General features: G+C 29.5%; 1 protein-coding gene across 1 annotated transcript in view; it reads left to right on the top strand.

Moving 5' to 3' along the window:
• LOC129944321 (zwei Ig domain protein zig-8) overlaps positions 1-9410 on the top strand; it is a 422695-nt gene extending 413285 nt beyond the window's left edge. The window contains 1 exon segment of the mRNA XM_056053671.1: positions 8129-9410. Coding sequence (XP_055909646.1) covers positions 8129-8277 — 149 coding nt within the window. The 3' untranslated portion in view covers positions 8278-9410.
• Positions 9411-24165: the final 14755 nt, after the last annotated feature.

Raw genomic sequence — 24165 nt, 5'->3', positions numbered from 1 at the left:
ACCATTGTAATGTCTTGTTATATTAAAATCTCGAGTTCGTATTTGTTTACGAATGCAATACTTTCCTGTCGCAAGAAAAAATTGGAGTTAATTCATAGGTTTACATTCCAGGATACTAAAATATTGTATTTTTGTTTGTATAAATTCGACGAGGTCTAAGTCTTTTCAGTAATTTCTAGCTTTCTGCAAGGAAGTCATTTAGGTCCATTCATGTTCTTTAATTTTGCACATGATGTATCTGATTCCCTTCCAAATTCCAGGCATCCTATATTTGGGGATGATTTAAAATTTTTTCAAACGAAAACAAAATTTGAAAGAATAGATAAGCTTCTTTAAAATGTTATTACCAATCTTTTAAAGCAATAACGCCACATTAGCCCTAAATCTCAGTTTTTTTCGTTTACACGTCTATTATTATCTATAGTTTACGATTATAATATTCAAGATCATATTCTACATAGAGTTTTTTCGAAAAAAGATCTTACAGCAATTGTTGATTACAAGCTTAGTTTTTAAGCCTAGTACATACTTGTGAACCATCTCGTGAACCCATACAAATTTCAGTTTTTGGTTCACCCGTGAACTTGCTCGTGAAGCAAAGTGGAGAGTTTTCGTTCACGGGCAATTCACGTGCAAAATGTACGGGAACTGTTGGTGAAGCTTTGACATTTGGTTTGTTCATGTTCACAACGTGTACTCACAAGTGTGTACCAGTGAGCAATGTCAAAAGTTCACTTTCTCCACTGGCGAACGTTCACTTCACGAGGAAGTATGTACTAGGCTTTAACATCAAACAGAATTCATGGTGATTTGCATCCCTTTATAGGAAATTATTCATAAAGTAAATTAAGCGCTTAATGAAATCATAACTCGAAGTGTTGGGATAATAACCTATCAATTGATTTAAACTCAGACATTCTTAAAAATTTTAAGTCTGTACATTTTGAAAATTAGTTGAGTTTATAATTTTGTATTATTTTTAATTGTACCTTTTATTTTTCAACCCTTTTTTAGCAAAATCTATAAGCTCTAATTATATTTTTCTAAATCCAAGTGTTTTATATAATTTGAGAATCACTTAAATTATATGGCACATCCTATAACAATTAAAAATATCAAGTTTTTAATACATCAGGATCAATTTTCTTTTGCTTCAAAGAATCGATATAAAACTGCCACGTGGGACAACTAAATCCCAAAGTAACAATAATTATCATCCAAGGTAGAAGGATAAGTTGTTAAAAAGATAGGATAGTAAACAAGCATACTCTCATGTCTAGGGAAAAATACAGAGTTTTTATTAGCCATTAACTTAATTGATGCAATCAATCGCACCTTAAGGAATTCATCATCAGCAAGCTGAGTTTGATTTGTAACTATTAATAAAAAAGAACGAGATAGAAATAAAATCCCATAGTTAAAAGAAAGAATATCGTTACTTTGAGGGAATATTTTTTTGCATTTTCAATTACTGATATTAAACTCCCTCTTATTCAAATTAAAACAAAAATAATACATATATCTGTATAGATATTAAAAATAGTTAGACAAGATAATTTAATTTGAATTCAATTATTAGGTTCTGCTGTGAATGTGATACGAATTGGGAATTGGGAATTTTACACTTTAATCAATTATTGTAATTAAAAATAAATATTTGATCATACTTCTTTTCCAATTGAGATTTTAAATAATTGGTGAGGGTATTTTTTAACTTTATGAACGCAGGCAGTTAATTTTAAGAATATGGAAAGAATCGTCTATATGTAGTTTATCACTTATAAACAATTTAGTAGTTTTGTACATTAAAAGGTTAACAAAATTGTTTTTACATACATTCTAAGAGCACATTTTTGAGGTAGGTGAAGTTGACACACGACTTTAGAGTACTGTACTAGAAACCTCTTTATGTTATAAGTAAAGTCGTTTTTAACTTGCCATAGGAAGTTATTGTAATGGTTCCGATTTGTAGAATTGATAATTTTGACATATCTTGACATTTAAAGGTCCCTAGAGTCGAAATAAAGGATTTTTAGAGAGATGTCTGTTCGTGTGTGTGTACATACGTCTTCGTCGTCCATATTCAAAAACCAGTAAAGTTATCGATTTAAAATAAATTTCGTTATAAAGATAATAATGCACAAAGATGTAAAAAGTACTCTCAAAAAAACTGCATGGGTGGTTTTTTTACCCTAACAATTTAAAAAAAGTTGAACTTTTGGTTAACCCATAATATTTCACGAACCAATAACGCTAGAGACTTTAATTAAATTGTAAATTATGAACTGTAACGTGATACCAAACAAATGTATTTTTGGAAAAAAATCCAATGACCCTTTTTTTTATAAATAAAAAAAAACTGAAGAAAAAAAAATGTGTCACCTCTAAAATTTTACGCAAAAAATGATGTTATCTCCAAAATAATTTTGTGCAACGAAGAAAAATGGTTTTAACATGTGGTAAAATTGTGATAAAAATCGAATTGACAGTTTTTCTTACAAAAAATTAAAAACCTAAAATAAAATTAACAAAAGTTTGTAAAATTTGATTTTCTACTCAAATATCTTTTCAAAAATTTGAGACTATGGCTTCCAACTAATTTTTACTTATATGGAATATCAACAATCGGAAAAATTTTGAGAAAAACCGAATTGACTGTTTTTTTTACAAAAAATAAAAAAGAGGCTGGGATGCAACCCACACTGATAACTTCCCATCCCGTCTGTCGATTTGTCTTGCTTAAAAGAGTTTGTCTATATGTATTTTTACCAAATTTGCGCACTATTTTTTGTAGATTTTATTTTTTATGAAAAAACGGACTGTTGGATTTTTATATAAAAATTACTGAATATTGAAAACAATATTTTCTCTGAAATAAAATAAGTTTGAAGACAATATTTTAAATTTTTGAAAAGCTATTTGAGCCGAAAGTAAATTTTTACCAAGTTTTAGTATTGTTTTTTTTTTAGAGTTTTATTTTTTGTAAAAAAACTGTCAATTCGAATTTTTTAAAAATTTGCCAACTGTTGAAAACAATATTTCTTACAAGATAAAATTAGTTTAAAGCCAATATTTAAAATTTTTGAAGAGATATTTGAGTCGAAAATCAATTTTTACCAACTTTTATACATTTTTTTTGTAGGTTTTTATTTTTTGTAAAAAAACTGTCAATTAGATTTTTCTCAAAATTTATCCTAATGTTGAAAACAAAATTTTTTATAAGAAAAAATTAGTTAGAACCTATTATGTCAAAGTTTTTAAGAGATATTTGAGTCGAAAATCATTTTTTACGAACTTTTGTTAATTTTTTTTAGGTTTTTAATTTTTTGTACAAAAACTGTCAATTCGATTTTTTCAAACTTTGACTGAATGTTGACAACAAGATGTTTTGAAAGATAAAAGTAAATTAAAGCCAATATATCAAAGTTTTGAAAAGATATTTGAGTCGAAAATCAATTTTTTACCAACTTTTATACATTTTTTTTTAGGTTCTTTATTTTTTGTAAAAAAAACTGTCAATTAGATTTTTCTCAAAATGTATCCTTATGTTGAAAACTATTTTTCTTATAAGAAAAAATTAGTAAGAACCTATTATCTTAAAGTTTTTTAAGAGATATTTGAGTCAAAAATCATTTTTTACGAACTTTTGTTAATTTTTTTTTCGGTTTTTAATTTTTTGTACAAAAACTGTCAAATCGATTTTTTTCAAACTTTAACTGACTGTTGACAACAAGATGTTTTGAAAGATAAAAGTAAATTAAAGCCAATATCTCAAAGTTTTAAAAAGATATTTGAGTCGAAAATCAATTTTTACCAACTTTTATACATTTTTTTTAGGTTTTTATTTTTTGTAAAAAAAACTGTCAATTAGATTTTTCTCAAAATGTATCCTTATGTTGAAAACAATATTTCTTATAAGAAAAAATTAGTTAGAACCTATTATCTCAAAGTTTTTAAGAGATATTTGAGTCGAAAATCATTTTTTACGAACTTTTGTTAATTTTTTTTTCGGTTTTTAATTTTTTGTACAAAAACTGTCAAATCGATTTTTTTCAAACTTTAACTGAATGTTGACAACAAGATGTTTTGAAAGATAAAAGAAAATTAAAGCCAATATCTCAAAGTTTTGAAAAGATATTTGAGTCGAAAATCAATTTTTACCAACTTTTATACATTTTTTTTAGGTTTTTATTTTTTGTAAAAAAAACTGTCAATTAGATTTTTCTCAAAATTTTATCAGATATCAAAAACATTATTCTTCGTTGCACAAAATTGGTTTAGAGATGAAATCATATTTCGGTCGTAAAATTTTGGAGGTGACAAATTTTTTTTTTCACTTTTATTGATTTATAAAAAAAACCGTTATATTGATTTTTTTCAAAAAATATACCTGTTTTGTGTCACGTTACAATATATTATATAAAATTTAATTCAAGTCTCTAGCGTTTTTGGTTCGTAAGATATTTAGGGTTAACCAAAATTTTCACCTTTTTTTCAAACTGCTATGGTAAAAAAACCACCCACGCAATTTTCTTGAGAGCCCTTTCTGCATCTTTCTGCCTTATTATCTGTATAAAAAAATTTATTTGAAGTCGATATCTCTTCTGGTTCTTGAGCTATGGACGACGAAAAAAACGTCGCGAACGTACGGACGTACGGACGTACGGACGTACGGACGTACGGACGTACAAACGTACGTACACACGCACGCACAGACATCTTTCTAAAAATCTTTTATTTCGACTCTAGGGACCTTGAAACATCGAGAAATGTCAAAATTTTCAATTTGACAAATCGGACCCATTACAATAACTTCCTATGGGAAGTTAAAAACTACAAAAAATTAAAAACAGTTGGTTAAAATTGATTTTCGACTCAAACACCTTTTTAAAACTTTGAGATATTGGCTTGTCTTTCAAAAATATTGTCGTCAAAATTCGAAAAAAATTTGAGAAAAATCGAATTGACAGTTTTTTTTTTAAATTATCAAAAGTTGTAAAAAATTTATATCGACTCGAATATTTTTTTCAAAAATTTGTTTTTACAAAAAATAAAAACCTAAACAAAATAATACTACAACTTGGTAAACATTTACTTTCAACTAAAATAGCTTTTAAAAAATTAAAAACATTAGCTTCAAACTTATTTTACCTCACAGTAAATATTGTTAGTAATATTCAGCATTTTTTTATAAAAATCCAACAGTCTGTTTTTTCCTAAAAAAAATAAAACATACAAAAAATAGTACGCAAATTTTTCGAAAACTGATGTTCGGCTCTCGATTTGTATTTGTTTATACACTCCTCGTCAACTGAATACGCACAAACATTTTTGAATATATTTTATCCATTTTCCCAAACAGTGATGGTTATTATGCCATCTGTTGCTGGTAAAAATTTTAATAACATATAAATAACAGAATCTCAAAGTTTTATCCAAAAACAAACGTGAGTTTTTCCTTCAACCACTTCCAAAGTGTAACTTATGCAAAGTAGAAGTTTTTTTTTTTGAGTCAGGTGAATAGGTACAAAAATTAAAATTGGTATTGGAAGGGAATGAAAGAAGTTTTTGTTTAAATTTAGTAGTGGGTAATCCACCTTTATTTTTAATTACTTCGTTTATTCGATCTGCATGGAATCGTTTAGCTTTTTCATGTAATTTAACGAAATTTTGCTCCACGCTAATTTGATTACAGAAATTAAGGTTTCTTTGTCTTCGAACTGACGACCAGACATTTTCTATGATGTTTAGGTCAGGTGAGTACGGCGGCCATTGAAACAACTGCACTTGTTGCTCCCTTATCCATGTTTTTATTATGCGCGATGAGTAAATAGGCGCATTATCATGTTGGTAGGTCCATTTTAGGGGTCCTAAGATGTTAGTAAATTTAGGAACATTTTTTTCCAAAATTACTTTATACCCAGCTGCTGTCATTTTTGATGTTACAACCTCGAACTCAACTGCTCCATAATAGCTGACTGCTCCCCATATCATGACACCTCCTTCACGACTATGATGGCGCTTTAAAAATCTTTTTTCTTCTCTTAAGTCATGTAAATAGAAGTTGAACCCATCAGGGCCATCGAAATTAAACTTTTTTTCATCTGAAAAAACCACGTGATACCATTCTTTTTTCCAACTCATGTGAAGTACTGAAAACTCTAATCGCAACATTTTTCGTCTCTCGTCAAGTGGTGGTTTTTTCTTAAGTTTCATTCGTTAAAGATGGCTTGAGTTGTTGATTACTCTTAAAACTGTTGAGCAACGCCTACTTTTTGTTTTATTTTTGCCAAAGAATCATAAGAATTTGATGAACATCTTAAAATTCTTCGTCTCTCAGCTGCTTTTGTTGCTGTTTTCTTACCTTCCTTCATGTTTTTTTCGTATGCATCTTTATTTTTCAAGTAAGAATAAACTACATTAAAACTTCGGCCAACTTTATCAGCTATTGCATGTCCAGTTAGGCCTTGGTCTCCAAGTAAATCGATTTTAGCTTTTTCAACACTGTTAAGACACGTAGATCTACCCATTTTTATTGGAAATGGCGATGTACCTATTCAGTTGACTAAAAAAAAAAATCCTACTTTGCATATAAAACACTTTGCAAGTGGTTGAAAAAAAAACTCACGGTTGTTTTTGGATAATTCTTTCGCAATTATCTGCTTAACATCTTAAGCGAATATTTAGCATCAACAGATAGCATAATAATTTAGTTGACGAGGAATAAAAATTGTTTTTTGAAATAAAACTCGATAACACAAGGCATATTACAATTATTATCAAAGATTGAAAACTTCAAATGAATGCAACAAGTTTTGTCCATCCTTGTGTCAAGGTCTTTCATTATATTTATTTCCCATTTTTGATTCAATTATTCTAAAATCAATTTTATGCTATGCTTCAGAAGTTTAAGAGCAATTGATATGAAAACATTGAAACATACAAGCCCCAGATATGCAAAATAATTAGAAACCGGGCTGCCAAAAATAAAAACAAATAAGCTTAAGTTTTAAGCTGATTACATAATCAAAACCTGTAGTATTTATCCAAATGTAAGAAAAAATGATCTTATAACGAGTTATCAATTTTGCGGTTTAAAAGTATAGAACTATTTGACACCTGTCAAACTAAATTGCTTCATCGTTTTATTTTTTTTTACTTAAAAGTCTGACATTTACGAAAATGGGTCGTTTAACTATCGCACAATGCATACAAATTGTTAAGGCCTACTACAAAAATGGTGGTTCTGCCACATCGAGATATCTTGCTTTAAGATGAGATTACGGTTTACATAATCGTCCAACTACGATAGCAATTTTCAAATTTGTGAACAATTTTGAAGAGACTGGATTGGTTACAGATATTGTAAGGTGTGTATCATCGTTTCACTCTTACCACTGAAAATATCGCTGCTGTAAGTTAAAGTAAGTTAAAGCTTACGGTCATGCGATTTGACACCGATGTGCTTTTTCTTTGTGAGGCTATGCTAAGGACCGTGTTTATGCAAATAAACCTTTAAATCTTGAGCACTTAAAACCCAACATTCGTCAAGTTATGGCCGCCCAATATAAGTTGTAAAACGTTCAAAAATTTATTCGACCTGACTTACGGTATAGCCATAGCTTTAATATTCCAAATATTGTATATTTAAGAGCTGAATGTTAAAAAGAAGTTAATTGAACGCAAAAATGAATTCTTATTTTGCAATTTTTATCACCTTAATATGATAAGGTTATAGCTTTTCAACCTAAGGGAAAAATGCTATTCCAATTAATATCTTTTAAAAAATATTGAACAATATAAGATAACAGAAGAAGATATATATTCATTTTATTGATCTTGTACTGTTAAGTCTTCTGATAAAATATCAAAAACTCACGTTTGATTGTTCTTCTAAATGCATCCTAACCCTTTTAACCTAAGCAAAAACATAGAACACAGAACCCTGTTTAAACAATTCAACTATCTGAAAACATCTTTAAATTAAAGTGAGATTAAATTTGCCAAAAAATAAGAAAATTTCCATATGTAATAATGTAACTTTATACTGAACAAAACAATATTCTATATCAATTTATCAAAAGCATTATTTTCATTGTTTTTATTTTTCTTTATTTTATTTTTTCAGGCGAACATCCAGCAGCAATGCATCATGGTGGTGTCTCCCCCAACTGCAGACTGTCACATGCATTACTCCTTTTGCTATCGCTGGCAATAACATTTCGATTGCACCATAAGATACGATGGAAAAGTTCCAAGAAACTATCGAGTACATAGCCCTTAATGGAATTGTCACTGTAAAATTTACTATCCTGTTATCATAAATATTATTATTATATAATTTAAGAAAATAAAATTTAACAAAAAAAAGAAATGAATAAGATTAAATAAAAAAATGGAGCAACAACAACCAAACACAAATAAAACATACAATTTTAAGAAACAAACAAAAATAAAACAAAACAAAAAAAAACAGAAAAATATTTATAAAAATAGGAAAAAAATAAATATAAAATTTTTTCGTATATATATTTTTTAAATTTAAGTTGTAAGTACTTTTTATATTTAACGTAATAAATTGAAATACAAACACAAAAATATTTATATACATATATATACTGATAAAACTTAATAAAATCAAATCGTATTGAAAATTCCAAAAATATAAAATTAAAAAAAAAATTAAAAGTTGTAAATTAAACATTCGATTGTGTCCTCTCTCTCAAACTATGTATTAAAACTATCTTATTATGTTTGTTAGTATGAAATTCTTGATGATAAACAAAAATCGGAGATGTACATTATTGAAATTGATAAAAAACAAAGTGTGTGTAAATTCATTAATTATTAAAAATAAATAAAAAATAACTTAAATAAATATAAGAAATAGCATTTAAATAAAAACAAAAAACAAAAACTAAACTAAAAACGAAACAAAAATTGCTATTTCTTTTGAGCGTTAATTTCACGTATATAAATTAATGTAGGTTTATAAATAGATTATAAAGTTTAATTTATTTATTAAGAGACAACAACGTTTTCGTTTGCATATCATATATGCAAATCTTAATTTTTAACAAAAAGAAAAAAAAAACAACAAAACTTTAATTAAATTACAAGTTTATCAAAACAGATTATATACAAAAATGTGTCTAATGTTATTTGGATAAGAATATAGATTTAAAACTTTAGAAAAGAAATGAGAACAGGAAAATAAACTAAAACAAAAATAAAAATGGCATGCTCTGTGAGACGGTTTAGCATATAAAACTGTATGTCTGGTTGACTCAGATAGTAGGCCAATTAAATTGAGAACTTAGGCTAATTGATCGTTTAGAAATTTAAGATTAAACTAAATAATTGTTTTTAATTGATAAAAATAAAAATAAAAATTATTATTAAAGATGAAATGTAATAATTGTTTTATTTAACTGAAAGACTGTCTTAAATTTTGATGTAAGCCGATATTGATTTACAGAAGGATGTTGACCTTTTCGAACTTTTTGAACAAAAATTGAATTGAATTAAGAAAAAATAATACAGCAAATCATGTCCTTCCTTAAGAACCTATCTCAATCGTCAAGGCATGCATGCTATCAAACCAGCATTTTTGACCTACTCCGTACTACAGGATAGTAATGTTTCATTTTATTTAAAAATCTATTTTTGTATAATTGTCCAAGACTTAAAATTTGCTTATTGAGAAAGAAGTAAAGGCAGAGTTTTGATGATGAATAAATAAATGTTTATCCTTTATTTCAATTAAAATTTATTCTCGTCTATGATTTTGTTAAATCTTTCAACACAACAATTCAAAGTCCTCGTTCTAAAAAGCAAGGTTTGAAGTACAAATCCATCTTAAACACCTTACTTTACTGGCTGACAATATAAAACCACCTGTTGTCTATAGAAAAGTGATTTGATATCAACGAACATTTTTACCCTCATCATTTTGATCATTAGTCAACTGCCAAACAAATGATGTACAGACAATACATCACCAACAAAAAATAAACAACAATCAAGGTTAATGTTCATCAAAAAAGGTCCTTATCCATACCTTCTAACCTTCTTATATACAAAAAGAAAATAATTGCTTATCGCAAAAGTAAAACAATTAATTATTTGTAAATCTGATTTTACAAAAGAAGACAAAAAAAAAAAAAATTACTATCAATCTCTAAATGGATACAATTCTAGGGGTAGTTGGGTCCTGGGGTGGTCTCTTTTGCTGTCAGAATATTTGAAGTACTTTCAATTTTGCATATTTTGTAGCATTTTTTTTGTTTTGTTTATTGACTTTCAATTTTATTTTCACATTTTATGGCTTATTGATTTTTTCAAACCATTTTTTTTTAATATCAGACAGAGGTCATCAGAAGGGAGAGTAATATCTTACGCAAAGTAGAAGATGTCTTTTTCTTTAAATGGCCTACTTTATTGTAGGTTCAATTTTTCAAATTCGCAAGAGAGCGGCAGAATTATATTATTCAACAAGAATTTACGAGCATAATAGTCAAGCAATAAAAAAGTGATGTTGCCAATTGTATTCCTATAAAGAAAATGTAGCATTGAAGATTTTTTTTTTGTTAATGTTGTGCGTTAGCATCTTCCTATTTGTATACTTAAATTGGTGACTGGACTGTTAATGTCATACAAAAATCAGTCAGAATAGCATATTTATCACAGTGATATTCATCAACGAGTTAAGAAGGTAAAATTATTGAAACATTATTACCGAAATTCCTTCGCAATAAAGTAAATTTCTTGTGTTAATACTTTGGATGTGATGTTAGATTGTGAAATTAACATTCATAAAAGGGTAAAATAGCCAAAGAAGCTGTAGTCTCTTCAAAAATCCGTGGACAACAAAAATTTGAGGAATTGATAAATCCTCCAATAAATGCTTTTGTGATGAAAAACAAATTATCTGACTTAGCTAGGCCAGCAAACTGCTAATTCTCATATAACTCGCACACAGAAATAGTTAACAGATGTTAAGCACTAAGCCTTGGTTTCCCATTAATAGTATCGCTATTTGAGCAGCTTTTGGAACTGGGATGCAACACATACTGATAACTTTCCGTCATATCTGTCGATCAGTCTTGTTTAAAATTTGAACAAAATATTCTCAACAATATTTTGTAGGGGAAAACATTTTTCAAGTCAATATTTTTCTTTGTGCTTCTAATACATGAGTCGAAAACAATTTCTTCTCAGTTTGTTTGCTATTTTTGTATGTTTCTCCGTTTTGTTGAAAATTTTCAGGAGATATACAAAATTGAATATCAATTTTTATCAATGCTGCGTCCTTTTTTTTTTAGGTTTTAAATTTTATGAAAAAAAAGAATGATGGGTTTTTACAAACATTTCAATGAATTTTGAAAACAATATTTTCTATAAGATGGAAGTAGTTTAAAGCAAATATATTTAATTTTTAAAAAGATACATAAGTTTAAAATAAATTCTTACCAACTTTTAATGAGTTTTTGGGTGTTTTTTTTTTGTAAAAAAACTACCAATTCGATTTTTCTCAAAATTTTACCACATATCAAAAAAAAATTTTTTTTTCGCTGCATACAATTATTTGGAAGATAAATTAATTTTTTATTTCGCAAAATATTCGACGTGACAACTAGATTTTATCAGTTTTGTTTGCAATTTCATGAAAAACACTATGATTTATGATTATAGTTATCATTATCCTTGTGTTTTGATTTATTAAACAAATGTTGACCAGTTTTCGAAGTATCAAATTTTGAAACAAATAATTAATAGTTTTTTGAAAATGAACAACAAAAAGAGGCTGGGACACACTGATAACTTCCCATCTCGTCTATCAATTTGTCTTGCTTAAAAGTGTGTAGGTTTTCGTGTTCGGTTAAAAAAGTTGTGAGTTGAATTATTCTTAGAAATTTTAAAATTACCAACAATATTTCTCATATAAAGAATAATAGTTTAGTTTGAAAATCTAGTTGTGTTAAATAGATTTTTGGTCGAAAACAAATGTTTACCTATTTAAGTAGCATTTCTTAACTTTTTTAATTTCTTATTTAAAAAAATACAAGTTGGATGAATGAAATGATTTTGACAGATATTAAGAACCGAACATCAATTTTCACCAAATTTGCGCACTAATTTGTAGATTTTACTTTTTTATGAAAAACCGGACTGTTAGAATTTTTTTAATAAATTACTGAATATCAGAAACAATGTTTTCTGTAAAATAAAATAAGTTTGAAGCCAATACTTTTAATTTTTGAAAAGATATTTAATATTTCAAACAATGTTGCTTATAAGTTAAAATAATTTGGAAGCCAATATCTCAAATATTTGAAAAGATATTTGAGTCGAAAATCAATCTTTACCAACTTTTGTTTAATTTTCTTTTAAGTTTCTTTTTTTGCCCAAAATTTTTCCGAATGTTAAAAACAATATTTTTTATAAGTCAAAAGTAGTTAGAAACCATAATATTGGTTTCGAAATTTTACCAACTTTGAGTACTGTTTTTTATTTTTTTTTATAAAAAAAAAGTCAGTTTGACAAATTTTTTTTTTCAGTTTTTTTTTATTTATAAAAATAAACCGTAATTTGTTTTTTTTTTTCAAAAATATGATTGTGAGGTATCACTTTATAGTATATAATATTAAATTTAATTCAAGTCTCTAGGGTCAATCGGTTGTGAGATATTTAGGTTTAACCAAAATGTTCACCATTATTTTTTAAACTGATATGGTAAAAAGAACACCCTCGCAATTTTTTTGAGATCCCTTTCTGAATTTTTGTACCATACTATCCATATAACCACATTTATTTGAAATCAATATCTTTTCTGGTTCTTGAGGTATGGAGGACGAAAAAAAGGTCGCGAAACTACGTACAGACGCACGCACAGTAATCTTTCTAAAAATCTTTTATTTCGACTCTAGGAACGTCGAGAAATGTCAAAATTTTCAATTCGATAAACGAGACCCATTGCAATAACTTCCTATGGGAAGTTAAAAATGTTTACATTTTTCATCATCAAATATTATTTAGACAATGTGAAAGGTTTTGCAGAAAATAATTTTTGATATCGTCTGATGAGTTCTTGAGAAAATTTAAAAAACAAAGCAACGGTGCTAATGGGGGACCCTCCTCGAGCAATACAAAAATATATTTTTCTTATTGAAAGATGCCAAGTTAAGAAACAAAATTTTAAAGAAACTTTAATAAAAATCAATCGGCTTTGGAACTTTCGAATTTTGTACAAAAAATAAAGTTAATTTAGAAGTTTTAAAGATCAAAAAACCCCTAACTTTTCGACAATGCTTAAAGTTTCCAGTTTGGGGTGGCGTACGAATGGTCGACAAAAAAAATGTCGACTGGTCAACTGAAAACTTTACAGACTCTTAAAATGTCGACTACAAAAAATGTCGACTGAAAAGTTGTCGGTTAAAATGTCGACTGTTGTAAAGAAAAAAACATGAATGTAAGCTTTAACAGTTATCTGAGATTACACATGCATGCGGCGAATGTAAACAATAACAGTTAACCGAGAGTGACTTGTTGATCGACAGTGACAAATGCGGCGCCGCATGCATGTGAACATCATTCACTTTGTCACTGTCGACCTTTTACTAGTCGATATTTTCAAAATCGACATTATAAGAGTCGGCATTTTATTCGGTCGGTATTTTTATCAATCGACTTTTCGACAATCGACATTATAATGGTCGACTTTTTTAAATCGACATTTTAAAAATCGGCAAATCGTACCCAACCCTCCAGTTTGTAATACCTAATATATCCCAATGTCGTACTATGATCTAAAATTTTTCACTTGTGAGTTACAATAGAATCAGCAATTAAAAGTCATTTGCTCACTGTTCGGACCTTAAAGGAATTTAAATTGGAAAACTATTTTGATCAAAAAATCATCTTCGGCAAATTTTAATCTCGAATTCTCGCATTTTATAGGAAAATCGATAGTGTTATTTTCGAGGATCACTGCTTGTGGTGGATTTTGGAATGTTGAAACATTTAGACCATTTGGTATGAAAATGGGGGTGATAACAACGTTTTGGTTAACTGTGGGCCGTACAGAGACATATTGACAAATTTTTTTACTAGAATATTAGAGACATGAAATGGTAGCCTTGAAGCTGCGATTTGACTTTTTTTGGGCAATCGTGAATTAACGATTTTATGCTTTTATTGATTCAAGTACTTTAGGCCAAAATTATTACAGTGATCTGTGAGCTGCCTGAAACCTTAACAATGTCATGGAAAATTAAAACAACAGAATACAATACTGTGAAGCTTGCCTTTACCTTTACTAGTAAATCCAATTAAAAAAGAGCCTAAGACTTAGCCCACACCCTTAACTTCCTATTGTATTAACTAATTAATATTTTATTTAAAACCAAATTGTGATTTAAAAAAGATTACAGCTAACAATTAAAAAATTAATTTAATTATTCAAGATAAATTTATTTCCATTCAGATTCAAATGAATCAGGTTGTATTATTATTTTTTAAATATGACAATTGCATCTAAATACAAATATTTTATGCGAAAGAAAATAAGTTTAACATCAATGTAATATATCATTATTTTTAAAATATTTAAGTCTAAAATCAAATGTTGCCAACTTTTTTTTCTAAAAGCTTTAATTTTTTGTAAAAAAAACTCCTGATACGATTTGTATGAAAACGTTATTTTGCGTTATAAGTTTTGTGCTCGTAGAATATTCGAGCTACACACATTTCCATTTGGTTGAATTTCGGTTTATTTCAAACCAATTAGGAACTACTGTCACGTTCCTACCATACCCGTGACGTGATGGTAAGAGCTTAGAACTGTCTTTCTAAAGGTCTTGGGTTAAATTCCTGGATGTGCCACACAAAGTTTTATATGTACCTCTTAAGAGGAATTGACAGATCTTCCAAGAGTAATCTTTGTCATTAAAAATGCTTTCTCAAATAAGGCATTCACACTCAGAATATAAACTGTAGATCCACCACAACATAACTTGCACACTATAATGGTATATTAACAACGGAAGAAGTTTGAAAGTGACATACGAATATAGATATCTTGGAGTGAACCTCAACCCACGACTGAATTTTAGTAAACAACTTGACATTAAAGCCAAAACATCACAAAAGTCAAATAAACTTAACGTGGAGAAAGATCTTCTCGAACAACCTTGTATATTTGTTTACCAAATACCAAATTTTTAATTCAGTTGTGAAGTCCACGTTATGTTATGCACCTCAATTTTGGAGAATGGAAAAGTATGAGGAAATTGATAAATTTCAGAGGAGTTTCATCAAAAAAATTTTCAACCTACCAATCAACACGCCGATGCGATCTACTTGATACTGACTTACCAAAGCTATTTACAAGCACTTTGAAACTACAATCGGATTATGTTATTAAAGTCTTAGGTTTTCCAGATGAGCGACTGAGCAAAATGATGCTGCTTTAGGAAATAAGGAACAAAGACTGGTGGTTTGACAAATGGCAACGAATTGCCACTTCATTTGGTGAAGATATGCAAATTAATACAAGTAACATTCTTGATGTTAAGGAAAAAATGTATAAAATTATCCAGTTTAATGAAGGCTCGGTTCGAAATCAATTTATAAAAACAGCTATTGAATCAGAAAGTCGAATACTATATAGCCAGCTCACTCTACAAGAGAAAATTGTAATATTAAATGGACAAAAATCTTGCCAACTATCTGAAGGAAATTTGCAGATATGAAAATTGATTATGAGTAAATATGGTTAAACTTGTAGATTTATATATGTATGTAAAAACCAATATAAACGGTGATTTTTTAAGAGCTTGAAAACTTAAAAAAAAAAAAAAAAACGCATAAAATTTGCAAAATCTCATCGATTCCTTATTTGAAACGTTAGATTGGTCCATGACATTTACTTTTTGAAGATAATTTCACTTAAATGTTGACCGCGGCTGCGTCTTAGGTGGTCCATACGGAAAGTCCAATTTTGGTTAACTTTTTCGAGCATTTCGGCCGGAATAGCCCGAATTTCTTCGGAAATGTTGTCTTCCAAGGCTGGAATAGTTGCTGGCTTATTTGTGTAGACTTTAGACTTGACGTAGCCCCACAACAAATTGTCTAAAGGCGTCAAATCGCATAATCTTGGTGGCCAACTTACCGGTCCATTCCTTGAGATGAATTGTTCTCCGAAGTTTTCCCTCAAAATGGCCATAGAATCGCGAGCTGTGTGGCATGTAGCGCCATCTTGTTGAAACCACATGTCAACCAAGTTCAGTTCTTCCATTTTTGGCAACAAAAAGTTTGTTAGCATTGAACGATAGCGATCGCCATTCACCGTAACGTTGCGTCCAACAGCATCTTTGAAAAATACGGTCCAATGATTCCACCAGCGTACAAACCACACCAAACAGTGCATTTTTCGGGATGCATGGGCAGTTCTTGAACGGCTTCTGGTTGCTCTTCACTCCAAATGCGGCAATTTTGCTTATTTACGTAGCCATTCAACCAGAAATGAGCCTCATCGCTAAACAAAATTTGTCGATAAAAAAGCGGATTTTCTGCCAACTTTTCTAGGGCCCATTCACTGAAAATTCGACGTTGTGGCAGATCGTTCGGCTTCAGTTCTTGCACGAGCTGTATTTTATACGGTTTTACACCAAGATCCTTGCGTAAAATCTTCCATGTGGTCGAATAACACAAACCCAATTGCTGCGAACGGCGACGAATCGACAATTCACGGTCTTCGGCAACACTCTCAGAAACAGACGCATTATTCTCTTTTGTACGCACTGTACGCATTCGTGTGGTTGGTTTAATGTCCAATAAAGTAAACTGAGTGCGAAACTTGGTCACACTCGCATTAATTGTTTGCTCACTTGGTCGATTATGTAGACCATAAATCGGAAGCAAAGCGCGAAACACATTTCGAACCGAACACTGATTTTGGTAATAAAATTCAATGATTTGCAAGCGTTGCTCGTTAGTAAGTCTATTCATGATGAAATGTCAAAACATACTGAGCATCTTTCTCTTTGACACCATGTCTGAAATCCCGCGTGATCTGTCAAATACTAATGCATGAAAATCCTAACCTCAAAAAAATCACTCTTTATAATTAAAACTGAAATTTAAAACAAAGTTTACCAATGTTATCAAAAATTTAAGTTGCTAGTCGAGCTGACGGCAAAGCCAAAGCTTTTAAAGTCAAAAACAAATGTTTATGTATTTAATTAAAAAACTGTTAATAAATGAATTACTTACTTAATTTCTTACTTCGTAGAGTTGTAAGTCACTAGGTACTTTTTCACCATTTAATTCGTTTTTCAGTTTTGTTTGACCTCATAATGTATGAAATTAAATTTAACTGAAGACGAAAGCATAATTGGTTGATAAGATATTTGGAGTCTTTCAAATTGTTCACTTTAATATAAGTTTATATTATAAAAAACACTAAAAAGATTTCCTTAAATGCCTTTCAACACTTTTTAAGATTTGTTTAAAATTTATTTTAAGTCGATACTTTGATGGGGTTTCGTACAAAAAAATAAACGTACGGGTCATCTAATTAATTGATCTATAACTACTTCTTCACTACTTAGTTTACTAGGCATAATATAACTTAAAACAATGAAGTGAATGAATAAGAATTGAGATGACCTTCAACTACTCATGAATAAGTATTATTACTCAGTTCATCTCAAGAGACACTCAAATTATATTGGAAGCAGTTGAAAATTTTACTGAGGTTTTCAAAAGAAAAATCCTTTGCAAAATATTCGATACAGCTTGCTTTAAGCCCAAAGTTATTCCCAACTGCAGTGACACTTGGGTGTGTTAGTATCATAATCAACCACCAAATTTTGTTCTTACTTAAAAATAAACAACAACAATTTTTCTTGAATTTAAAGTACTATATTTGTTACCTAAACAATTAAGATGACATGCAAATTTTTGCACACCGAAAATTCCAATTTGAATAAAATTTGTATTTTTTAATTGTGGTTGACAATTAATTAGTTCCAAATGTTTTTTCCTTAAGCCCTGTGGATATACAAATTCAAATTCAATAATTAATTTATTCAAGTTTGTATAAAATTCAAATAATTTAATTTGCTTTCTTATAATTATATTATTTTGGTTTATTTAATTTATATCCCAGAGCACTATAAGAATCTCTTAATTTCTTAACAACTCGTCGCCGATTTAAACAAAAAGTTGGTATTCCCATCTGGACGCATAGATATTACACAATGTTTACCCTGATACAAAAATATACATATAGAATTATAATTTCTTTTGCTATATTAACAAACAAACCGACAAGAAACAATTCTCCTTTTAATTTTCTTCCCTTAAGACAATCCTTGTCACCCAAAAATGACATCAACCCATTCCGTCTTTCTTATACACTGTAGTATATTCGTATATACCAAAAAACCAATGACAAAGCAAGAACACTTACAGCTAAATAAATTCTCATTTTAATATTAATCCAGCCCTATTGTCCAGGACAGACTTTCTAATTTGTTTGTTTTTGCTAATTATAACCGGATTACATATTTATCTTATGAAAATATTTAAGCGCGCTCGCAACAAAGATGACACCAGATAATGTCTTAAAATAATAATACAAACGCACAAAAGACACATCATTTTCTTTTGTTTCTTTTTGTATTTGTTTTGTTAATTTTTGTCGAGAATAATAAAGGAACACCTAAACCTACCTACTCCTAAAATACCTTCTGATGTCTAGGTACAGGTGTGGTAGGTAATATCCTTTCAACTTAATTCTAGTCCTGATGATGTGTATTTCAATGGTAAAAATGACAGCTAAGTATATGCGAATGAAAATATTACAATCCTCTAACTTCTAATAAGCTAAATCCTGCGTTTATTTGATAAAAAGGTTCTTTTTACTGGTCGTAGGAACTTGATTATTTTTAATAAATTATATATACATAAATATTACTTCTAATAAAATAAAATTAACTCAATAAAGAACAAAATCGGAAAATTATTTGGAAAAGTAAGCATACGCCTAAGTGTAACTTAATTGTTTTAACTAATACTAAAGCTACATATGTACATATGTACATATGTACATATATGCCTTGACTTTCTATAAGGAAGAAGCTTAATGTTATTATATTCAGTCGTTTCACCTTTTGAAAATGCAGCCAAAATGAACACATGACTAGTTATTAGTTTTATTTAAATAAAATAATTGTTTATATAATTTATTTTCAGTTGAAAACAAAGAACCAACGTTATTTCTAGTGGGCCAAAATGTATACAAATATAAAAAATAAATCAATTTTCAAGACATTTTTTAAAATAAAAATCATTTTTGACAGGAAAAACAAACTAATGCTTTTCGGAATTAATTTTTCAAAAATTAAATTTTAAACAAAAAATTTAAAAATTATGTTCAAAGGCTGAAAAAAACTTTGAGTGGCTATTCGATTTTTGAATGTAATCATTGCAGCTTTTGCAATATTATTCATGATTTTCTACTATAAAGAAATTTAAACGCGTTTATTTCAATACCGAATTTTTTAATCTGCCTGGACTAATAACTCGAACCACGACCTTGTAACCTACTACTATCAACCATTTTTTTGTGCGACTACTGTTGTCAGGGATGGAAGGAACCAACAGTTTTAAGCCGAATCCGAACGGCTACTTTAAAAAAACACTTTTCATGACAAGAATTACTCTTTTAGAATTTGTCCGAATTTTCGCAAGAGGCAGTACCCATGAACAAAACTTAAGATAGCGCAGGCAAAAATTAAATCCAATACCTCTGGCATGAGAGTCCAAAACACTTACCATCATACCACGGGTACAACAGTTCAGTAGTACCAACAAAACGGGTTTGTCTGTCAAAAACAAGAATATTTTTTGTAATAACCTAGAAAGATTTTTTAAATTTAAGTTTGGCAAAACTTTCATAACATCTATTCTGAGAGAAATTACAAATATTCCGATTCTTAATAAAAAACCTTGCATAAGAGATCGTCAATTTGATATTATATTTTGAGAAATAAGCTTTTTTCATTTTCGCAATATTCCTAAAACTCGTTTTCAATTGAATGTTCTTTTATGACTCAAATAAGTGTTAAGTGTTTTTTTTTTTTAAATTGGTGACCTACATAATATAAAAACTTTTAAGATCTTTGCTTTGAATGCTCTAGAATTGGGATTTAAGCTTGCATTTTAAGAATATAAATGTTCAAAAACACCAAACCAAATCTATTAATAAAAGCTTTAAATCTGAGATTCAGCAGGGACTGTTTAATCAACCTGTAGTGCTAAATAAATACAATGTTGATCAAGTGCCTACATGTATTAGTGCGTTTACTGCCTTACAACAGAAGAAACGAAGTTTTTGACTTCAAAAATTCCAATTGGGCTTTATTTAAAAGCCAATTAAGTTCAAAACTTAGAAATGTTCTTTTCTGAAGTGGATACATCGGAATGAAGAATATATCCACTTCAGAAATTGATCAAAATGTTTCATTGTTTACTAAAAGTGTTATAGAAAGTGTTGAAGGATATGTTCCTTTGAAACAAATAAGGTTAAATAGCAAGACGGTTCTTCCTCCTAATCTAGTTGAACTCATTAAAATTAGTAACAGTTTCAGAAGAAGATATTGACGAGAGATAATTATTACTTGAAGTGAAAATTCTTACAAAATTTATTTAAAGAAGGTATTGCAAGCTTTAGAAACAAAGACTGGAACAACAAATTAATAGGGCTAGAAAAAGGTAGCAACCCTTTCTGAAATGTTGTTAGAGTTATTAAGAAGCCCAACTTAACTATAAATGGATTACAACTCGATAATGGTCTAGTAGCTTTGTGTGGTTCTGAAAAGGCAAACGCTTTAGGCAAAATATTTAGCAAAAGCCATACACTAACCGACAACTTCGCAACAAACAGCAATGTGAAATCAATAGTTCTGCAATCATTGCACTTGATCAACTCCAGCATCTTTAATAATCAGACAGAGTATATTACAATTAAAGAAGTTTTTGACGCACTCCCTGGATTAAAAACTCGAAAGTCAGCTGGCTTTGTTAGCATATAAAATCTTTAAAAAAAACCTTCCATGGTCAGGGTCAACGTTAGCCATACCGTAAGTTATCGTCCTATAAGTTTACTAAGTTTTGTAAGTAAGTGATTTGAAAACATAATTAAGAAGAAACTAATGGAACACATTAACAATAATAATATTTTGCCTCCTGAACAATTTGGATTTCGAACGTACCACAACACTTAATCGATTGAATAACCAAACAATTAAAACCAATTTTACTGTTGGTAGAAGTACCGATATGATTTTATTTGACATCGAATAGCATTTGATTCTGACTGGCATGACGGGCTGTTGCACAAAATTTTTATGCTCAACTTTCCTCTGTAAATAATACAAATAGTGAAGATTGTCATCAATAACTTTAGTTTTTGTTAACAATAATCTTTTCGAAATATTTAAGTGTACTGCAGTACTGAGGTATCCGTTCTTCGCCCAATATATATACAGTTTTAATTGCTGTATTTCCTATTTTGCAAAACTGAAATTAAGCTATTTTTGCCGATGATACCTTATTAAAACCAATTTCCAATCTTCTTTGAACGTACTTCAACAATATTTTAACGATTGGAAGATTAAGGTTAATGCTTTGCAAACCCAGGCTATATCTACTTTTTATTGAAAAAGTAAAGCCTGTATTATGCCAAGTAATTCCCTCTTAATCAACGGCGGCGTAAAAGCAAATTGGAAATCAAATGCTAAATACGTTGGCGCCCACTTGGACAGTAAACTAACATAACAGTTGAGATACACATAATGTTATTTTAATTTTGTCAGCTTCGTTTACAAAACATTTTTAGGCGTACCCAAAAACTTGTCGTTATTGTAATAAAGTAACCCCTGCCTGATTAAAAGTATGAGTCAAGCTCTATCACCATAAAACAAAGAGACATCATAGCAAAACCATTTTGCAGACGTCATTTTAAAATAAATCGCTTCAACAACATTTTTAGGATTTATTGTTTTAAGTTCGACTCTTTTTTTTTGACAACTTTCAGTTCTCAGTAATAAATTTAAGTTTTTCTTAGCTTGAGTCATTTTGAAGCTCTTAACTTTTTTTTCTAAAACCTTTACCTGATCTTAAAGAATGCAAAATAATTGAAGGTAAGCAATCTAATTTCCAGAAACCTTTCCTTTCCTTATTTTCAGAGTGAAAATTCTTACAATGCTTCTTGCATAGCAGAGAACAGAACCATGTGCCACTGAGGTTTATATTTGCAAATTGCAAAATGAGCAGAAATAATTAGCTCGATACGTTCAGCTATACATATACACATACACACTGCACACAATACAAAAAGGATGTAAAGGAGCAACCATAAATTGGGGACAAGAGACGAACGAAGAGCCAGATGAAGTAGAATAACAAAATCCAAACGTTTAACCCGGAAAAATTAAATTGGATGATTATGCGGAAATGGGCACAAAATATAACAACAATAACAAAATATACAAAAACAAAAGTATAAAAACGAACACAAGGAATAAATTAAGGTTGAATTGGCACTGGGAAGATTGGTGCCTGGTTATGTGCGGAGTTTAACTTGTCAAGCCCCAGTAATATAGAACATAGAGCTTTGCACAGGGCTTAACGAGCGGACGATTTTATGTAATTAAAACTGTGGCGAACATCTTAAATGAGGCTATAAAACGTTATGATTAAAATTATACTGCTCCCAGTTGATCATTCGGTTGAACGTTGATGAAGCGAGTATATAGCCATTATACGCAGAGGTAGACATACCTACTTTCAAGATGCTTCACGTAAGAGAAAAATTAGATGAAGAACAAAATACAAAATAAAACAATTTTAGGTCATCAATATTAAACAGCCTTTTCGGTGGTGGCGGACGTGAAACTCAACACTCAACACTTAAAATAAACAAATATAAGGAACAACCTGCTGAAATGAACCTTTCATTGAAAAGGAAAAAAAAGGACACATTTATGGGACAATACTCAGGAATTTGAGTGCTTCTGTGCCGCGCATCCATTCGAAGGTGGTCCAAACATACAATGAATTGATGGTCCTATAATAGTTGCAACCGCTCGTGTAAGACCGGAGGCACGTTCAACAATAAATTTACTCACAATTTCACTCTCAAATTGGTATTAAAATATTTAATTTTTTTTGTGCACGTATTTATTTATTTTTATTTTGTTGTTTGCTGCATCAAAATTGTATAAACCACTACCATAAACCATTTAAACTTCTTTTTCTGTCGAAAAAGGGCTTATTTTTTTTATATTACATCCCATCACACATCACGAAATGCAAAATAAATAAACATTTTTGAATATACTCGTACTCGTACCTCACTTGGCATTTGGGAATAAATCAATTTCCATGATAAAAGAATGAATTTTTCGCAAGGATATTTGCCAATACAAATACATCCTGATGTATGTGCATATACCTATTTTTGTATAAATGCTTTATACATAGGTGGAGGTGCTGCCATCAGAGTTGATGGGAAATTGAGCGAATTTACGCAAAAATAAATAATGCACAGGCACAAAAAGTGTCATATACTACACAACACACCCGACTTGACTGTGCAGCACATATTACGTGTATTGTGTCACATGTGTTATAAATGTGGACCGCGCGACTTAAGTATGATGGAAAATGTTCTCTATAGGCCTCCATTGCAAAAATGGCATCAGTTGAAAAAAAAAGGACAATACCAACACCAATACCTAGATATACTAAAATCCTGTGTTTTATTTAATATTCTCCATGTGACATGGTTATGCATAAACCAAATAAATATTAAATTGGTAAATTGCAAATAAATATCCGTTTGTTAACAATGCCGAAAAACGTTACTCTTTTGATATGAAGGCTTATGTTTTCAATACTTTTGACGACTCTCATTTTATTTATTAGTTTCGTGATGTAATTTTTTTTGCAGATCATATAAAAGATTTCAATTATTTAACCATTCTAATAGCTGCTTATTTGAAAATATTGAATGTTGAACAAAAATCACAGTCCACTAAAACAAAAATAAATATGTTTTTCGTTGGTAGAGTAAATAATAAAGGATATAAAGGT

This window comes from Eupeodes corollae, chromosome 2, assembly GCF_945859685.1.
Source record: "Eupeodes corollae chromosome 2, idEupCoro1.1, whole genome shotgun sequence".
Classification (NCBI taxonomy): domain Eukaryota; kingdom Metazoa; phylum Arthropoda; class Insecta; order Diptera; family Syrphidae; genus Eupeodes; species Eupeodes corollae.
The sequence above is the reverse complement of the archived record's forward strand: the minus strand, read 5'-3'. Positions and strand labels throughout refer to the sequence as shown.